The sequence below is a fragment of the Drosophila persimilis genome, unplaced genomic scaffold (genome assembly GCF_003286085.1).
Source record: "Drosophila persimilis strain 14011-0111.01,24,50 unplaced genomic scaffold, DperRS2 tig00000000-arrow-pilon, whole genome shotgun sequence".
In the NCBI taxonomy this organism is placed as follows: domain Eukaryota; kingdom Metazoa; phylum Arthropoda; class Insecta; order Diptera; family Drosophilidae; genus Drosophila; species Drosophila persimilis.
In genome coordinates, this window is record NW_020825288.1 from 17,365,082 (window position 1) to 17,384,245 (window position 19,164).

General features: G+C 43.9%; 1 protein-coding gene across 1 annotated transcript in view; it reads left to right on the forward strand.

Annotated features, from left to right (window-relative positions):
- Positions 1-8,807: 8,807 nt before the first annotated feature.
- LOC6587807 overlaps positions 8,808-19,164 on the forward strand; it is a 42,717-nt gene continuing 32,360 nt past the window's right edge. The window contains 1 exon segment of the mRNA XM_026995249.1: positions 8,808-9,378. Within this exon segment, the coding sequence (XP_026851050.1) occupies positions 9,348-9,378 (31 nt within the window). The 5' untranslated portion in view covers positions 8,808-9,347.

The window sequence follows — 19,164 nt, forward strand, 5'->3', positions numbered from 1 at the left end:
CAATATACAATATTTTTCACACTGGGTGGGGGTGGGGGGGCTGGTAGCACACTCTTTCGCGGGGGGACACACTTTTCTGTATAGATATTTTGTTCGTCCGGCTGTTGGGTTGTGTTCACTGCGCAGGCGCGACGCTACTGAGGCGGACTTTCTACGAGTGCTTCGAGTTGTAGTTCTTCACGCAGTTCCAGATGTTGGTTTGGTTTGGTTGCTGGTTGCTGGTTGCTGCAGCAGCTTGTTGCTTGTCTGTGGTGCGATGGAGATTCTTGCGCGCCGAACGTTTCGAACGTAACGTCTGCCTCGAACCACTGTCGACGTCTGTGCGGCAGCGCACAGTGAAACCAGCGCTTATCCTCAAAGATCGCCTAAGAAATTTCATGCCCATTCCATTTCGTTTCTCATCGGCAGCAACAGCCACAGCAACAGCGACGCTTTCGCTTGCCACAGACACACACACACACACACACAGATGCATGGCTGGATGGTATGGGTTCTTCGGTGTGTGCTTTTACCATTTCTTTCACAGATACATACACACACACACACACACCCCGAGCAGAGGGAAGCTCTCGGGTTCGTGTTCAAGTTTGGTTCTTCGTTGAAGTCTTTTGTTTTGGTCCGCAGTTTGTGCTTCGCCATGTGCTTCGCTTCGCCTCGCTTCGAGTAAGAGTTTCGCCTTGGGAGCCACCACACACACACACACACACACACACACAATTATTTACAGTTTCAATTCCAATACGTTCCCCGACTTTTATAACTTTAACTTTCATCGCTGTCGCTGCCGAAGTGGAAGTCGAAGCCTCGCTTCTAAGCGACAATCTTCGGGCTTTTTGGTTGCTTCTTTCTCTTCTCTTCTTTCCTTTCCCTTCTTTGCCTTTGCCTTTCCTTTCCCTTCCTTTCCGTTTTGCTTGCGCATGTTGCAAATTACAACTTTCGTCTATTTTTGTCAAGATTTTTTTGATAATTATATAATTTAAACCGTATTTTTTGTTTGTTTGTGGCCTTTGTTTCCAGCCAGACACAATTTTTATTTTTGCGCTTGCCTTTCCATGGAAGCCATTGTGTGGCTTCAGTTTTTACTTTTCTTTGTGGCTAATTACGCACAAGGAGAGTGAAACTCCATTAGATTCTTAATTATACTTTAATTGCCCCCAAACAACGGAGCCCCAGCCAGCCAGCCAGCCAGCCAGCCAGCAAAGCAGAAATTATCTTTCAGTATTTCTCGAGTGCAGTCGGTAGTTGCATTTGGAAATCTTTCACTGGCTGCATTTAGTATCTGTTGTTGCCAGTTGCTTTAGTTGCTTTTGTTGCCTGCCCCATGCTCAGTGAGCGTTGCAAGCTCTGGCTCTGACTTTAGCAGGAGGCTCCATTTTAAGTATCTTTTGGGAGCTCTCTGTACACTTACAGTTGTTTCTTTTGTTTCTTAGCTCTTGCTGATGCGGCTGCTGTTGCTGCCCCTCTGCCTGCTGCTGCGTTGTCGTTGTAGTTGTGGAAAAACTTTCTAATGTAGAAGATGTCTGCTATACACCACACACCGCATGGTGTACATTTTCCCTGGCTCTAGACCATTGTGCCGCCGCCGCGATTGAATTGCCCGCCGCTGCTCACACAGTAGGCCTATAAGGCCTCTGTTTGTTCTGCGGTTTTTTTCCATTTCCTTTGTGGATTTTTCTCACAGCTCAAAGAATTGTCGAAAAATTGTCCAATGTAAAAGCGCTACCAATTCTATGGGCCCCTATGCCATCGATTGATGGTAATTCTGCTGCGTCCACTGCTGCTGCTGCTGCTGCTGCTGATGGGTGAAAGTTTTATGCTAAACCCAAGGGACTGTTACATATATAGAGAGATATAAATCACTTCATTACGTGCACTTTTCCCCATCTAAGAAGCAGAATGCAGATACAGATGGAGTTTCGAAATACTGCCCGATCATGGTGTCATCTGCCATCTCCAGAGACTTTCCAACCGTCTAATAGGCCCAAGACCCAAAACCCAAAACCAAATTTTTTTGTATTTACATGCTAATATGGAAACGGAATATTTTGTTGTTTCTCTTTTGATTTTGATTGCCAAATGATGGGGCCAGCAACAATAGCAGAGCTAATAGATTTAATTGGAAGCCCGGTTGGTTATATAAACCTGAGAGCAGCCCCAGAACCGCAACGAAAACTCTCAACAAAGATACAGAAAGATACGAAAAAGATGTATCTGTATCGCTGGGCAAATGATTAATGCAGCCAAAAGCCGAGACCTCAAAATCCAGAAATCGTATTTTCACTTTTTACTAATTAACATAAAATTATTAACAAGACGCGCCAAGACGGAGGCAGAAAACGCCCGAAGAACCAAAAAGAAAGAAAAAAAAAGAAAAAAAGAAAAAAAGAAACGATGCCAAACGCATTAAGCCAGAGAGCACCCCAAAGCCAAAGAATAAGCCATGAAAGTTGTAAATTTTCAAAAAGAGTAGAGAGAGATCTCTCTGTGTGTGATTTCATAAAGTCTCGTAAAAGAACGCATGACTAAGGGCCAGCAGCAGCCGAGAAGAAGACTAAATACACTCGAACATTAAGCCAGGCCAAAAGAATTTTAAGTGAAATGAGTTTGAAAAGCCTTTCCCGAAAGCGGCCATCGTGGGGCCTGACCCAATTACCCATTTAAGCCCAAAAGACCAAACGAAATAACCAAAAAAGAATCGGAGAAGAGGTGGCTGGTGGCTGGTGGATCGCGAGCGGGATGGAGAGCGGCAGCTGGGGCACAAGACGAGTAAGTAACAGTTATGTGACGGGCAGACAATCGAAAGTTTATGTCATGCTGCCGACAGCAACAGAGCGGCAGTGGCAGTGGCAGTGGCAGCCTGAAGATACGAGCATACTTATATCTGTGGCAAATCCGACAGGCGTGCAGGAGCAGCTCTAATGGCCCTGGATATGGATGGATAGTTCCTTGGGAAGCAGGGGTTTGGCTCAAGAGACACACACACAAGATGGTTTGTGTGCGGGATCTGCCTTTCCCAGCCACAAGCGAGTGAAATATAAAACAATGTTTTTTTTTCGAAAGTCATGCCAACAAAATAAATGGTTCTTGTGCGAGTATCTTTCATAGGCCTACCAGTAACAGTACCAGCCAGCCGCCAGCACGAACAATTGAGAGCAATAAAGCCGCAAGAAAAGAAAAAGTAACTTCACACCAACAAAGCGCACACAGATACACATACACCACCACCATCATACAATGGGCAGCAGCGTCCGTTGCTGACCAGCAAATCGAAAAGATACACGAAAAAGAGAAACAGCAAATAAAAATAATAAAATCGAAACATGAAACATTCTGATTGTATGGAGCAGAGCCCCTGGAAGTAGGTCAAGCAGCGACGTTGCCGTCACCGTCACCGTTGCTGCCTCTGCCTCTGCCTCCGCTGCTGCTGTTGCTGGCTTCGTCATCGCCAACGCGCTCTTGGATTCGGCTTTGGTTTTGGCTTTGACGTTCGATCTAGCAGTGGGTCTCGGTCCCGGTCTCGGTCTCGGTCTTGGTCTTGGTCTTGGGCCTGGCCTACCTTCCGCTGCTGCGGCGGGGGGAACACACAGACACAGACACAAGGAGAACAAAATAAACCAGACACAGATACAGATACAGACACAGACACCGCTGACGGAATACTTAAGCATCCGCGTCCACTTGCACTTTCTTTTTCCAGCTCTGCTCTGCTGTGGCTTTTTGCTTTTCTCATTCTCATTCTGTTGCTTTTCCAGTACCCAGTCCCATGGCTCGAGTTCGTGTCTTGAGTCTTTCGTTTGGCTCGGGAGCACGTTTGCTTCGGTTGGCTTTCGCTTTGCTGTGCTTTGCTTTGCTTTGCGCTCTTTCCCCCTTCCCCCCGCTTTGGCGTTGGAGGTGCTGCCAACAAAACGTGTTCTGCCCAGCTTTTGGAGGCTCGTGTTTGGCAATCTATTAGATTCGACGATTGGGCCAGCTATTTTGAATATCATTTTTATTCGATTCGATCTAATGATGAATCAACCCACACTTCTGTAAGACATGACTAGAACATTAACAATTAACAGAAATGGGAAAAGCTTTGGGAAATTTTTTTTTGTAGCTAGAAACAGTCTTTAGAGTTCAATATAATTTAAGGAAAAAATTATTCTTTTTTTATATAAAAGATATAAGTAAATAAAATATTTTATATTTATATCAAAATTTAAGTAAAAATAATTTGTTATCTCTGATGTCGAACGGGACAAAATAAGTCGGACAAAAGTATATTATTTTTTTTTTTCATTTAAATTGTATTTGAATAAAATATTTATCACAGATACACCGAATTATGTGGTTTGCTCTTACTGTTAGACACGGGAAAAAGTATATTGAGTATATTGAAATGATTTTTTATTGATTTTTAATTTTGGACCTTTCCATGAAGAGCCCATATTAGTATAACGAGGGGGAACGTTGTGAATTGCTGCTGCGACCGCAACTCTACATTTATGCCCGATACTTAGTCAGTACGGCTCTCATCCGGCAGACGGCGTTAACATTGAACGAAACAGATTGCGTGCGAGAGAGACAGAACATGTCGTCGGGCAGTGCGTAGCGACCGAAAATTGATTTCTTACTGTTGGCTATAATAATAATGCGATCTGATCAAGATTCAACAATCTGGTAGATATGGTCATTCTCTATGATTGATTCTCTATCTCCACAAATCTTGGTCCTTTATGGGGGCGAAATGGAGCAGGACGAAGTTTTGAAATACACTTCTACCAGTTACATATCACACAAGAAGTTGATCTAGCTCTTATAGTCTTTGAGCACTGGGCGCTCATAGGGACGTACAGATGGACGGACAGGCGGACAGACAGACATGGCTCAATCGATTCGGCTATTGATGCTGATCAAGAATATATATACTTTATGGGGTTGGAAACGCTTCCTTCTGGACCTTACACACATCCATTTTCACCACAAATCTAATATACCCCTAAACTCATTTTGAGTATCGGGTATAAAAATACTTGTTTTTTTAGCGTTCTGATATACCGAAGGAAAAGTCTTTATAGGGCCGAAAGTACTTACTTTCTGCATTACGAAAACTTTGCAACATTCAAACACCCTTCTATTCTTTATCATCTGTTGAGTGCACTCTGTTGAGTGCACCAAACTGATTGAGCTGTTGGAAACATTCCTCGACAAGTTCGGAGTTTATCATGAATGATCTAAGCGCTCAAAGCACTGCTTGGCTGTGCGAGAAAATATAGACGTGAAAGCCTCGCATTCGTAGGCGATTATGGGCAATGTTTAACCAAAAAGCCTACGGCAAGTAAAGAATGCTCTTGAGGGTTTTTTTATGGTCGTTTGTAGGGAAGGGACAAGTTAAGTCCAAAGTCCACAAACCTTGTACCTTCTTTTATTTTCATGAGCACTTTTGAATTTTTCCCGCTTACTTTTGAACTGCCTCGCAGGGATGATATTGATAAATGAATCTATCGAAAACAACAAGTCCACTAGATGGCGGCACTGTACTTTTACATCAATTTCATACCATACAGTATACCATTTCAGCTTTTGTCGAGTGACAAATCGATAACGATTTAAAGCGGCGAGCTTCTGTCAGAGTGACATTCGACAACAGCATAGAGGAGCCACCACCACGAGCAATCAGCTGTCGGGATTTATCTTGGGATTTTTCCTCGCCACAATGTCCTTTTTCCCCTCAACAATGTCCCTTACATTCCATCCTCACTTACGTTTTCTTACGTGTTATGCTGCTGGCAACATTCAATTTGTATGGACCAGACTCATGTGCCGTGAAATCGAGCAGCATTGTTCCCCAACATGGTGCGGATTGAGCAACATTTTGCATACCCTGGGAAATGGATGATCTAGAATGGAGGAAATGTTTGTTATCTAATGCACCAATATAGGCAAAAACTAGTCAGTCTCTGTTTTAAAGGTATTTCAACGACATTTTGAGGGTAGTGTTCTTCTTACAGAAACCAAGAATGCGTATCGGGATCGAGATATAATTACAATACCCTAATCATATGCATTAATATGTCTAAAACATAACAATCTGAGATAATTTCTATATTAATTACGTTTTAAAACACCTTGGAAAACCAGTTTCTTCATAAATATCAACGAAATAGGGTATAGCTGAGCCCAAACTCCGGTTGACGTGACATTTCATACTCACTTACGTTACACTCCATACTAACTTACGTTGCCACTGTTTTTTTGTTGACCTTTTTTGCCTAAACCTTGTTTTATACACTACACAATAAAAGAGTGTACTTAAAAGTAGTCAATCAGGTAGACAATTTATTCATTAATGGTCTAAAATTATGTGGGCAGAGCTAATGGTTTTAGTTAGGCAGCATTATTCAACGGAATAAAGAAATTGAACAATTGGAACGATTTTTCTCTTACGTTTTATTACGTTTCATTTGTTTGACCTTTTTCGCTAAAACCTTTTTTTAAGCAAAATCCAAAAAAAGCAAGTATTAAAAATAAGCCAGCTAAGTAGAAAATTGATTCATCAATCGTATAAAAATATGTGGGCATGGCTAAATGTTCTATATAGCTGGGAATATTCGACGGAATAAAGAATTGAGCAATTGGAACGATACTCGTTTGTTTATGCTACTGTTGTATGAGCAAAAGTGCCTTGTGCGTCTGCCTACAGTGGCTTCAAATGACAGTAAGTCCTGATGTTACAGGGCACTCCCCAAAAACAGCCGCTGTTCCACGGCTATTCCGTGCTTTCCACCTTCTTCGCATTTACAGTTAAAGTCGAGCCACAGAGTCTGCAGCGATGCCGAAACGACCAGCGGCGTCCTTTGGCGAAGTTGTGGCCCACTACTCCCTGCCTCAGCCCCCAGAAGACGAATTTCATAGGAAATCAATTGAAAAAGGAAGAAAAAGAACAGACCGCGGACTGAGGGTAGGGGTGGAACAGCTGTTCGTCTGAAATGGCATCTGGACACCGGCGTCTTCAGGATTCTGGAGACAGGAAGATAATAAGAAAAGCTATAACGGCGTTTTATTCGGAACAAAATCTAAAGTTAACCATGTCAAAGTCTCGCCAACTTGTTGACGAAATAACCAAGTTATTTCCAAATGAAATGAAAGATCATTGGATCTGCGGGAGCCTAAATCGTGTAAATTTCTACAACAATATACAATCAAAGAAGTATGAGCTAAAAAAGAAGACTAAGGCTAACAGTATACCGCCATCCAACGCTCCTGCTGTAACACTCTGCTGCCATGCAGACAAACTTACATGCAGCACCTGCGCGGAGTTCACCTGTACAAAATGCAGTGCATCCTGCAATAAGTGCACCCAACTGATATGCAGCAGCTGCGAGTTTTCCAAAAGAGCATTGTAAGTCTATCTATCTTTTTCTAACATTCTAACAAATCTAATATGATCTCTAATGTCTCTTCCACAGAAATCTGGAACTGCTTTGCCATATGTGCGAAAAGTTCCAGGTCTAAAATTTTACTTTCGTGTCAGCAACAAATTTCAAAAGTTGTGCCAAAATAATTAGGAAAATCATCGATGTCTGCAAAGTACATCCAAACATCGATGACAATGTTTCGACGTTTCAGCTCTAATTTCTGTAATCTAATTAATCTAATCTAATACTTAATTATAACGTGGTCTTTTCTTAAGCAAAGGTTGGGATGGACCAACAGGAGTTTTTATTATATGTGTTATTTATATGTTTTCCAGCGGTTTAACTACAGTTTCCATCCCGTTTAAATAGAGGGGGGTTAAGTGGGCTAAGTTTGTTTTTTCATCGGCGCTCTCTCTCTCTCCGAGGAACGATAAGCGTAGGTGTGACCACCAGTGCTGCCGATTACGCTTTTTTACCGTCAGATCTGGCTTTTTTTAAAGACCATATCGGGAAAAATTTACAATCAAAACACAAAAAAGGGAAAGCGAAAGTACCGCCAAAGCCGAACGTGAACCCTAGGCTTAGACGCTGTGCTGGACCAAATTCAAATGATACCATTCAAATACAGACCAGCGGCGACCTTTTTCGCTAAAACCTTATTTTAAGCAAAATCCAAAAAAAGCAAGTATTAAAAATAAGCCTGTTAAGTAGAAAATTGATTCATCAATCGTATAAAAATAGGTGGGCATGGCTAAATGTTCTATATAGCTGGGAGGATTCGCCGGAAGATCAAAAACGAGGAATATGTAAAATATAACTTGAATTTGTCAGTATATTTACGGTATATTTTTAAAATGAGATGGTATATTTTGCTGTATTTCCGAGGGTCTGGCAACGCCAAAACGGCGATGGTTTTTTGACATCGATCTATCGATAGTGCCATCACAGTCCGCCATATTGTCCGCGTCAGTGTTTGGCTCTGGCAACGCCAAATCGTCGGGCGATAAAATAGAAATAAATGAGAAAAAAATTGTGCGAAGCGAGAACATGGAAAACCCCCATGCGCGTTGTTTAAGAAAAGATCCAACAATTGTGTGTGCATCGTGCTAAATCGTGGTTACATTGTGCGTACAACGAAACGCACAAAATACTACATATATTTTAGGCAGTTTACAACTTCATTCGTGCTTCTGCTCTCGTCGGCGCGGCGCTCTTTTCGTTGTATGGGCCGTGCGTAACAAATAAAATTGCCAAAAAATCACGGAAAATGCACAGAAGCTGTGCGGAAATGTAAATAAACGAAATTCGAATGAGCAATGCGTGTTTCAGTGTAATTCGTTTAATCAAAATGTGTGGAAAAGGAAAAATCTTGTGACGACGACGACGACGACGTGCTGCTGCTGCGTTCATTGACGTGACGCGCGAGTGTGTGTGTGTTTTGATGTGTGTTGGCGCGTGGGCCAGTGTGTGTGTAGCTGAATGTGGCTGCGAATTGTTGTCAAACCAAAAATATACATACAACAAAAGCCAGCGTGGAAGCAGCAACAAACAAAACACCACAACACAGCAGAAATAGCAATACAAAAATAAGCATAAATTATTTAATAACAACAACAACAAGTTGTCCAAAGGAAAAGAAAGCCAACAGTCAGTCGCGTGCAGTGCAAAATGTCTCTCTCGTTTGAGTGTGTGTGTGTTGAGTGTATAGAATTGAATAAGCAGTGGCACACAGCAAGAGGAAATAGGCAAGAAGTAGTTTAGTCCAAGCAGCAACAAGAGAAACGGAACTGTCAAATACGAAGAAGTAGCGGGCCAACAACTGCCGCACAAATGAAGCAATCAAATTTTGTATAATTTTTGCACAAGCCAAAATTTGTCTGTACCCCCCACTACCCCCCACACCACCCTCTACAACAAAACAGCAGCACAGGGAGCATAAATCTTTTGCCAATGAGTCGCAGACAGTCATTGGATCGACCAGGTGAGTGTATAGAAAAAAAAAGAATGCCTAATGCTCTTCTCTCTTGGCAAAGAACAGAGAGAACAATCAACGGAAATGCTGATGCTAAGTTGGGGAGAGAGCGAGAGATGCTGCTGCACACGATGTGCACTTTCCGCGCCTGCTCTCGTTCTCTCCGTCTCTCGGAGTCTTGCTGCTAAAAATAACAGCACTCTCTCTCTCTCTCGCTGTGCGATGCGCAGCTGCTCTCAAACACTTGAACTGTCGGCTTTGTAAACATCAACCAGAAGCAGAAAAATTAGAAGCATCGGCAAGCAGTAACAAAATAACTGTATAATTACTCTTTTGCAATACAAAAAGAATCTTGAAATATGAATGGGACGACATCGCACGCCCCCCCCCCCCCCCCCCCCCCCCCCCCCCCCCTTTGGTGGCAGTGTCTCACTCGCTCGCTCGCTTGCTGGCAATTCTATTTATAGAGGTAAAACTCGAGCGAGGAAAAGAGAAAGTATGTCTGGCTGGGCCACTACTGTCACTGTCTCTTGAGCACATGTAAATGCGCACTGTCTGTGTGTGCGTCTGTGTGAGAAAGAAAGAAAGCAAGCAGTGGACGTAATGGCCAATAACCATAAACAAAAAAAACTACTAAAAAAAATTCCCCAACATTTTGCTTATGCCAGTTTTTGTGTTTCGCTCAGGTTGTAAATATTGTTAAAAAGGAAAAACACGGCAGGAATGTTGTCTAAATACGAGTATAAACTGCAATTAGCATTGAATGCCGCTTTCCGTACAACTGTCTGGCCACCCGGCACCGCCCACTAAAATACTTACACCTGCTTTTGCGTGTCTGTAGTCTTTAATTTATTTATAACATTCAATGTAAACTCTGGCTAAAGCGCCAGCGAGAACACAAACATTCCCGCGCGCAAAGGCAGCAGCCAAGAGGCCGCCGACTAGGAGATACCCTCTAAAAAAGAGAGTGAACATGGCGAAATGAGCGGTAAAGGGATGGCAAAGCAGTAAATAAGAGGAGATGCTTCTACCGCTTGTTGCCTTCGCTTATCAGAGCACATATACCCCTCTTGAATCCAGTCTTGTAACAAGTATAACAACAAAACGCAACACGAAGCCGCAACACAACACACCATAAAACACTGGCAGTCAGCAAGGGGCAGCCAGTCAGTCACTCAGGCAGGGAGTCGCGTTTGCTTGGGGTTTTTTTTTATTATTATTATTTGCCGCTTTGTAGGTCAGGGTTGTCGTGTGTAATGCAAAACGTGCCAGCAGCAAATTGAATGAATAAGCGTGGCTGGCTGCACCGCCCATATCCCATATCCCATATCCATATTCTATTGCAATTGCAACAAAAGCATTAACAATTATTCCCGGCAATTTCCCGACAAAGCAGAAATTACTCCAAGCAGCCAGGGTGCACAATAAATAAACAGAAGCTCGTGCATATTTTAATTGAAAGTGCCGATAATAACCGCTTGATGGTCATTGATCTATAAAAGTGCATTCCCATGGGTACCTGGATTGAATTTCGTTTTCTAATTGATATCTGGAGTGCCGCCGGCAAAGATATGGCAATTTTTACACTGAAAATGATTTATTATCTTCCTTTTTGGGGCTTTTTATTCGGGTCTTATATGGGGGCCTTTACACAAAATCATATTTTTATTGCTTTGTGTGGGCGTTGCCGTCAATTGGTTTCGATTTTCACGTGACAAGACCTCATTAAGCAGTTTTTAAGGTTAAATCGATTTTACAGGCCATTAAGCGCAATTGAAATTGTTTTTATTTCTGTTTTTATTCTTTATGGATAAATTAACTTTCGATTTAGTTCGAATAGAATATTCGGTGCTTTACTATGGAAATGTCGCACTTCTGAGGGACGATCTATTGGTACAACAATTATTTCTATCCTCTTTCAGGCCTTTCGTATGCCTCATTAGTATAAAAGCTTCCTGTTTGATTTTCGATTATGAAGCGATTAGTAACAATGACTCTCTCTCTTTTTTTTGTGTCATTTGATGACACGTACAACTTACATACATGCTAAAATCCCACCTTTATCCATAGGTGTGTGTGCGTTGACAGAGGTTTTCATTAGAATTTGTACTCTGTAATATACACACGGTACATATTTGATTTGCTTATCAGTCAAAGAGAGAAAGATAGAGAGCGGGAGCGGGAACGGGTGAGGTATAAGAAACCAAGGCTACTTGGGCACAAGGTGCGCTCCAAGACGATACAGAGCGTACGAGAGAGAGAGCGAGTGAATGATTCACCTTGTGGATTTATACACCTTGCTTGGGCAATGCTCTCGCGCGCGCTCTCTCTCGCTCCCTCGCTGGGCTCTCTCGCGCCCACGTTTTCTTATCAATGCATTGTTGCTTCGTTGCGCCTAATTGCCGTTAGGTTTTCGTTCTATCGTTCTTTTGTGTAATGATTTATAAGCAGCAGCCAGACGTTAATTCGCCAACAAAGTAACAGCGAGGCCAAGAACAAGGCATAGAGGAACCCCAGAGGCCCATGACCAGGCTTAATTTCGTCCCCGCCCCGCACTCCCCACCCACCGTTTTAGGGGGAAAAGTCGAGCATTCGAGCGAGTCATCAGCCTCAAGTGGCTGACTGCCTGCTTTGGCACATCATTAATCTTGGCTCACAAAAGAGAGATGAAAAAAGTTGTCAAAAGTTGCCAAAGCAACACACACCCCGCACTCTCCCTCCCTCTCTCTCTCTCTCTTTGGCTTCTGTTTCTGCAAGTGTCGTTCTCTGTCTGTCTCATTCCCACCTAATGAAATTGCTTTGATTTTGAGACCAAGAAAGTTTTCTCATTTGTGACAGAAGAAGAAGCAGAAGAGAGAGAGTAAGAGGCAGGGAAATTACTCGAATCTTTGTGGTTAGGTCGAAAGTTTACACTTCTCCCTTTTTTGGGGGTTAATCTGGTTGGTGTGCCCCCACCACCCCCTGGGCTGCTGCGATGTGTATCTATCTATTAAAAAATTGAGGGCGAGTCGAAATGTGGCCAAAAGACGACGACAATCGCGAGGAGACGACTCCTCGATGGCACGACGCTCTCTCAGGAAACTGTTTTTGACGGAGCCCCCCCCCCCCCCCCCCCCCCCCCCCCCCCCCACACTCACACACACAAAGAGAAATTAACGGCCATAACAATGTGCTCTTGGGCACGCAGAATAGTAGGCAATGCATTTAACAACACTGCTGAATGTTTCCCCCCCCAATGGCTCTCTGTATCCCCCCGGAACCAGACGACATGTGGAATGTTTTGTATTTTCTAATGGCATAAATTATTTTTGCCGCCCGAATGTCTAATATGGCGGTTCTTTTGCCTCTCTCTCTCTCTATCTGTCTCTCTCTGGCACGCTGTGTGTGTTCTCCTCTCACTCTCTTTTAATCGATTTGGTAACAGTTGCCGCCGTTGTTTTCATAAGGGGTTATATTCTGGTTTGATCTGGAGCCACAGAGAACAATGGAGAAGAAGACGTGACAGGACGAGATGAAGCGAGAACAAGGTACATAGCATAGAAGGTAGAACGGAATGGCTGCCAGAACGTGGACTGCCTAACCTCATCGTGCGTTTCGTCTGTTATTTGTCCCGCTGCAGCGCGCTGCTTGTTTCGTTGCGTCGCTGCGCCTCTGCTTGCCGGGATGCTGTTGTCCCGCTCTTGTTCTTTCTGTTGTTTTTGCTGTTTCGGCTCTCGGGAGAGTTTTTGATTCGACATGTCCGCTCCTGCAACCCTTTTTTTCCGACGTGTGTGTGTGTGCGTGCGTGTAAAGTTTTGCATTTTTATTATAGATAATTTGTGTACAGGTTTTTTGCGGCTGCCGCGCAAACTCCCAACTTGACGACTCTTCACCTCTGCCCCACCCCCTTCCCCCTCTGGCCGCTTCTCTTCCTCCTTCTGTTCGCTGTCGCTGTCGTCGTCCTGTCTGCATATGTTGTTGGATGCTGGGTTTTGTTTTTGTGCTGTTTCCTCCCTTTTGTTGAGGGGAGCCATAATTAATTTTCGACATTTGCTTTCGAGTGCGTTTGAAGTCTGGCAACATTGGAATATCCACCGCAAAAGTTCTGTACATTAGAGAGGGACAACAAATGGGGGAAGGATGGAGGGAAATTGTGTATTTAAATTGTGATTAATGCCTTTGGGGGGGGTGCGGAAAAGCGACAAAACCAACAGAGAAAAGAGTATAAATCAAAATGAAAATAATGGGAAATATGGTTTATTGAAATAATCAAATATTTATGAGAAAGATACTCAAAAATATATGCGATTCTTAGGGGAAGGGGGCTTGGAAAGAAATATTTCTGTGATTCGAAGGAACAGCTAATAAATATCTATGGGATATCTCAAAGAAGGCTTCCTGTCTACACAAGGAGAAGCCCTAGAAAGATTTAAAGCTGAAATTATACAAGGACTTGCCACTCTTGAAAGTTCTTCAAATTATCCTCATGGAAACAGGATGTATTCATCGTAAATCCTAATAATACTCGTTGAATGTAAATTTCCTCCATGAATGACTTTTATAACAGCCAACAGCCGTAACATATGGGCGGCAAATGTAAGCTCAAGATTAATCCTGTTGCCCTGAGCGACACCACCCCCGCCACCGGCCTGATGGAATATACTCTGTCTCTTTCTCTTGGGATGGGTCTCTCCGAATAACAATCGCGCAATGCTACCGTTGTTATGTGTCAGGACTCAACTTGTTTCCTGTTTCCTCTTGGAAAACTCTTGGACAAGCCCACACTCAAATGATAGACAATAGAAGATGCACTTCCTATGCTCTGGCTCTGTCGCACAAAATTCTGCCGCCTGTCAAGGAAGGGAGGGGGAGGGGCAAAGGGAAAGGCGGAGGCGGAGGCGGAGGCGGAGGAAAAGCATCATCTTATTACACTTCAGCGGATGCATTTTGCATGCCATTCACTTCACTCTGGCCCCCCCTGGGGGGATCATTCATTCAGTCATGTGTGCACTCTGCCATTCTGTGCAACGGCACTTGACATTCGCAGTCGCAGTCGCAGTCGATGGCATGGCAGGGGAGGGGTGGGGCAGAGGGGAAGGCGTACAGTGCAGTGCCAGATAATGGGTTAAGTTAATGGTCTAGTGCTCTCTACTACGCACAGTGGGGTAAATAAGTAATTGACCAGGAAATTTCAAAGAATTTCAAGAACTGGAACACCTTTTTTCATACATTTCAGAAACATTTATTGAAACCGTACCTACAACTATGACCTGCACTGTTTCTGTATTATTTATATCGGTGTGTGTGTGTGTGTGTCTCTGCCCCAAAGATATTATGATAAAAAACCGAATTTGAGTTTGTTTTCTCTGGTTTACGCTGGATAATTTCTGGGCCGCCCCCCCCGCGCCCCAAGGCGGACGGCTGGATGCTTCATTATGTATTCAGAGGGTAAACATTTGCACAAGTGTCCGGAGGGGTACGCCTGTACCCGTACACGGCCACGGATCGCTGCAAAGTGCGGAGTTTGCTTCGATGATGTGGAGAGCATTTTATGGAGCCTCTAAATGTTGGTTAATTGTGATCGCGTGCCACACACACGAAAAGGGTTTAGTGCAGCGGCAAATCGCTGGCAACAAACTGCAAGAGGCACGAACAGCTCCGGCAGTTGACCCAATTCTCAAAGCACTGGATGGATGACCTTAATGCTGGCCAGACCCTACTAAAAGTGGAAGTGGAAAAGTGGCAGTGGCAGGGTTAACTTTTGTGTGTGCAATGTTGGAGAAAACTTTGCATATTTCAAGAGCCAGGGAGAAAGGGCGAGAGGTGGCCCCAGTACTCCCGACTTTGAAAGTGAGCAACTGTTGTTGGGCCTGTTCCTCCACGCACACACACCAGCACACACAGATAAACATTCATTCATTCCCAAAGGCATTTGCATAGCCCTTGGGTCTCTCGTCCTGGGGGTGCTGTGGTGCTGTGCCTGAATGGAGCTGGTGCTGTTTTCCCCTTCTTTTGCTCATTTCATATTCCCATTTGCCGGAAGGGGGGGGTGCAACAGTTTGTTTCATAATCCAATTACAGTCACTTTTCATTTTGAGGAAATCGGACACGTTGTCACGGCTGTCAGGGGCAGGAGGAGGAGAAGGAGGGGAAGCAGAGGGTAGTGATGATTGGATTCCACTCATCCATGAAACCGTTTAACGAGTCGATCTACTCTGCTTTGAGTGAATGTCACTCTCTCTCAGCCGCTCTTGCCCTCTCTCAGATCTGGTGGCCACATGAATCAATAACCGCTAAGAGAGCTCCCTAATTAGCAAATTAACGAAAGTGCAAAAAATAGCAAAGATAATAATTATGGTAGGATGCAGCTGGATGCAGCAAACAAAACGTGTAATGATCGATAATGATGGGAAATAACACACACACACACTAAAGGAGAAGAGGAGTGGCGAGGAGAAAAGAAGAACCATCTGCCGCCACCGTTGCTGTTCTTTGGAGTTTTATGTAATCTAAACAATACCTGCTGGGCATATCAGACAGCACAAGCAGCAGCAGAAGAGACTCCCGACTCCAACTGCTCTCCCGCTCTCTATCTCTCTTCCTAATCTTGCAAGCAGTTCAATCAAGAACAATGAACCAAACAAAAGCCAAGTGCACACAGAAAAACAGAGCGAGAGAGAGAGAGAGGGAGAGCAACACATACACGTAAAAGGATAACAGGCTTTGTCTCATTCACACACATAGAGCTCTCCCGAATGTCGGTGGCGGGGGGATATACAGGTAGCATCATCACATCGCATCGCATCGAATGGTCTTCTGCTGTTCTCTTTTGTCTGTCTGCGGCGACAACAACAAAAAATTGCAGGCTACAAAAATTGGCCCGAACCACTTACACCCTGTCCAGCCCGCAATGCACCGTGCTGTTTGTTAGATGCTCCTTTGAGCTGGGCAATTTTCAGGCATTTGGTAGAAGCAAAACTCTATTACCTGTTGTAAGAATGTGGCCAACAGCAGATTGATGGTTCCCCCGTTGCTCTGTTGCCCAAAATTGAGGAGATTGATGGGGGGGATGAGATGTCCGAGAAAGGAAGAGCCCCTGATGTACCAGAGGAAAAGTTTTAATTGTGGGATATGTAAGGGGGAGTGGGAGGAAGAGCGAGAATATAATGCGAGTGGAGATGGGAGATTACATTCTCTCCATACTCAAGATTAGGCCAATTTGCAGCCATCAAAGCATTGCCAACTGCAGCTCAAATACAAACAAACAAACCCAAGAAAGAACCAAGTAGTCGACCCATTGGATGGCCTTTGAATGTCGATGTTTGGTAGTTTAGTAAGAGAATAGATTAAAGAGTTGGATGTTTTTTTTTAATAAATTACCTCTCGTTTTTGTTTGGTAAGATCTGCTTTTTGCCCTGCTTTGAGCCCTGCTTGGAGCCCTGCTATGAGCCCTGCTTCTCTTTCTGCACTGCTTTGCAAAGCTCTCAATAAAACCGCTATACTCCCCACCACCAGCAAGGGTATCAAAACATTGCCATTTGAATGTGTACATGTCTGTGCATGCATGCATGCGTGCATGTGCATACATACAACCGTACATATGGATGTACATATATTCGTCTCCCGCTCTGCATATTGCGCTTTGCGTTGGAATTTCAAACTGAATTTTGCCGATGGCCATCATCTCTCTTGCATGCGAGTGACGGGCGGAGGGGAAAGGGAAAGCAGACCAAAAAGAAGAGCAAAGACCAGCGGAGAGCAAAGCTCATCCATTAGCTGACGTCACACACAAACACACGCACACACTCTACCTGAAACATATTTTCCATTGTTTGTCGTTGTTGTTGGTTCTCCTCGTCTGCTTCTTCTTTAGTCTATGCTTGAATGTGTGTGTGTATCTGTCATTTGGCCGCTCATTGTGTTTGCATAGGCAAAGAAAGCGTGTAGGGCAAAGGGTGGCGTGGCGAGGGAGGGGGAGGGAGACACAGAGAAAGATTGACAGATAAACCAGCGATGAGGTTATACACACATTTACTGGACCACCTTCGCAGGTCCGTTCTCCCGCACTCTCTGTCTCCCCTACCCCAGCCTTCCCTTTGCCACTGAAGCGCATCTAAAAAGGTAATTTGCTTCACTTTTGAGGATATTTCGTTCGTTACGAAAGAATCGTTAGTGTCTGTCTTCGTCTGTGTTCGTTTCGTCTATCTCTTTGTTTCTGCTGGCTCGCAGAACTCATTGTTGTTCTGTTGGCTGTCGGCTGCCGCCTACCTGCGCTACTCTGCCCTGCTCTCATCCGTCTCTCTTTGCCTCTTCGCTTTGACCGCTCGTCAAGCAGCAAGCAGTGCTCTTGTTTATGTGCTTTGATGGGCACAATTATTTCCCATTTAATGTGGGAAATTTCGGTTTCTGCGAGAGGCAGAGATGATCATCGATAGGCGATTGTTTGGTATCGAAAATAGTACAATTGAGATCTCCATAATCACTGTTAATTGTTATAATCCAATATCTACTCTCTTTCTTGTCATTTCAGGTAAATAAATTCCCCAATTATCCCCCAAAAAACGCACTAGAGTGCTTATGGCAAACGGTAAAACAAAATCATAATTCTTAATCTCCATTAGCTCTGGGGTTTAACGACCTCCACGAGGTTTACTCAACATTTAATTGGCTTGGCAAAGAGCGGAGGTGGGGGAGGCACCTAATTATGGGTAGATTATGTTCCTTCTTCGAGAAAGAGATTTCCAAATGATGTACTACCCGCGCACGTGACAGGCTGGACACCCGGGGAATGGGAAAGGGATACTCTTTGCCCCGACGATGGCTGCAAGATGACTTCTTATTTATTTATAATGCAATTTTTTAAGGGACAGAAAATGGCTTCATAAAAGCGCCACCAAGATGTCAAAAGAACGAACGATGGATATACAGTGGGTAGAGGAGGAAGTGGATTAAAACTAATTTCCTACGTAATACGCAGGGCAGAAAGGGAGAGGGAGAGTGGAAAATAGTCACTCAACTAAACTGAAACTTTGGCCCCCTCGGAGAACGGAATGACACAAAGCAATCAAAGCGCAACCAACTGGGCGAACCACCGGCCAAACTCTCTCTCTCTCTCGCTCTCTCCTCTGCCGGTGGGTCGGTCAACCAAGCAGAACCCAACCAAGCAGACGGGGAAAAGAGCAAGCAGAACAGCAACAGTAAATGCTGGATATGTAAAAACAAGCAGTTTCTTCTAGGATTCCAACGGCTTCTGCTTGGATGGGCTTGAAATTTAAACCCAACAAATATTAAATGGACAAATGTCGATGGTCTATTAATTGTTTATTCGATCCGATTTGTATAATGAAATTCCCCTTTGAGTATTGGTTATAAAAATATTTGTCACATTTTATGAGCCCATAAATTCACAAAATGGGAAGATGCATGATTTTTCTCCTTAAGCGGCTACTGAAATGCGCCATTATCGAGTGTCTACTGTTTGGACATAAAACAGAAAAGCAGGACAGAGAGAGAGAGAGAGAGAGGGAGAGACGACAGGTACGGTGGGCCTTGGGGAGAGACAGAGAGTGCGGGCCCTAAGAAATTGCTTCGAGTACACACACACACGCACACAGAGGCATGCACCATATAGTGCTTTGACATTTGTGGGTTACAAAAAAAAAAAATAATAATAATTACCCTAATATTTATAGGGGGCCCCGTAAAACAGTTATATACGCGGTCGAAGCCATGCCACAGATTCGGGTTTCCCACTTTCTGCTTTGGGTCTGTTTCTGTTTTTTTGGCTAATATAATTTAGCATTTTGATTGTGCCCC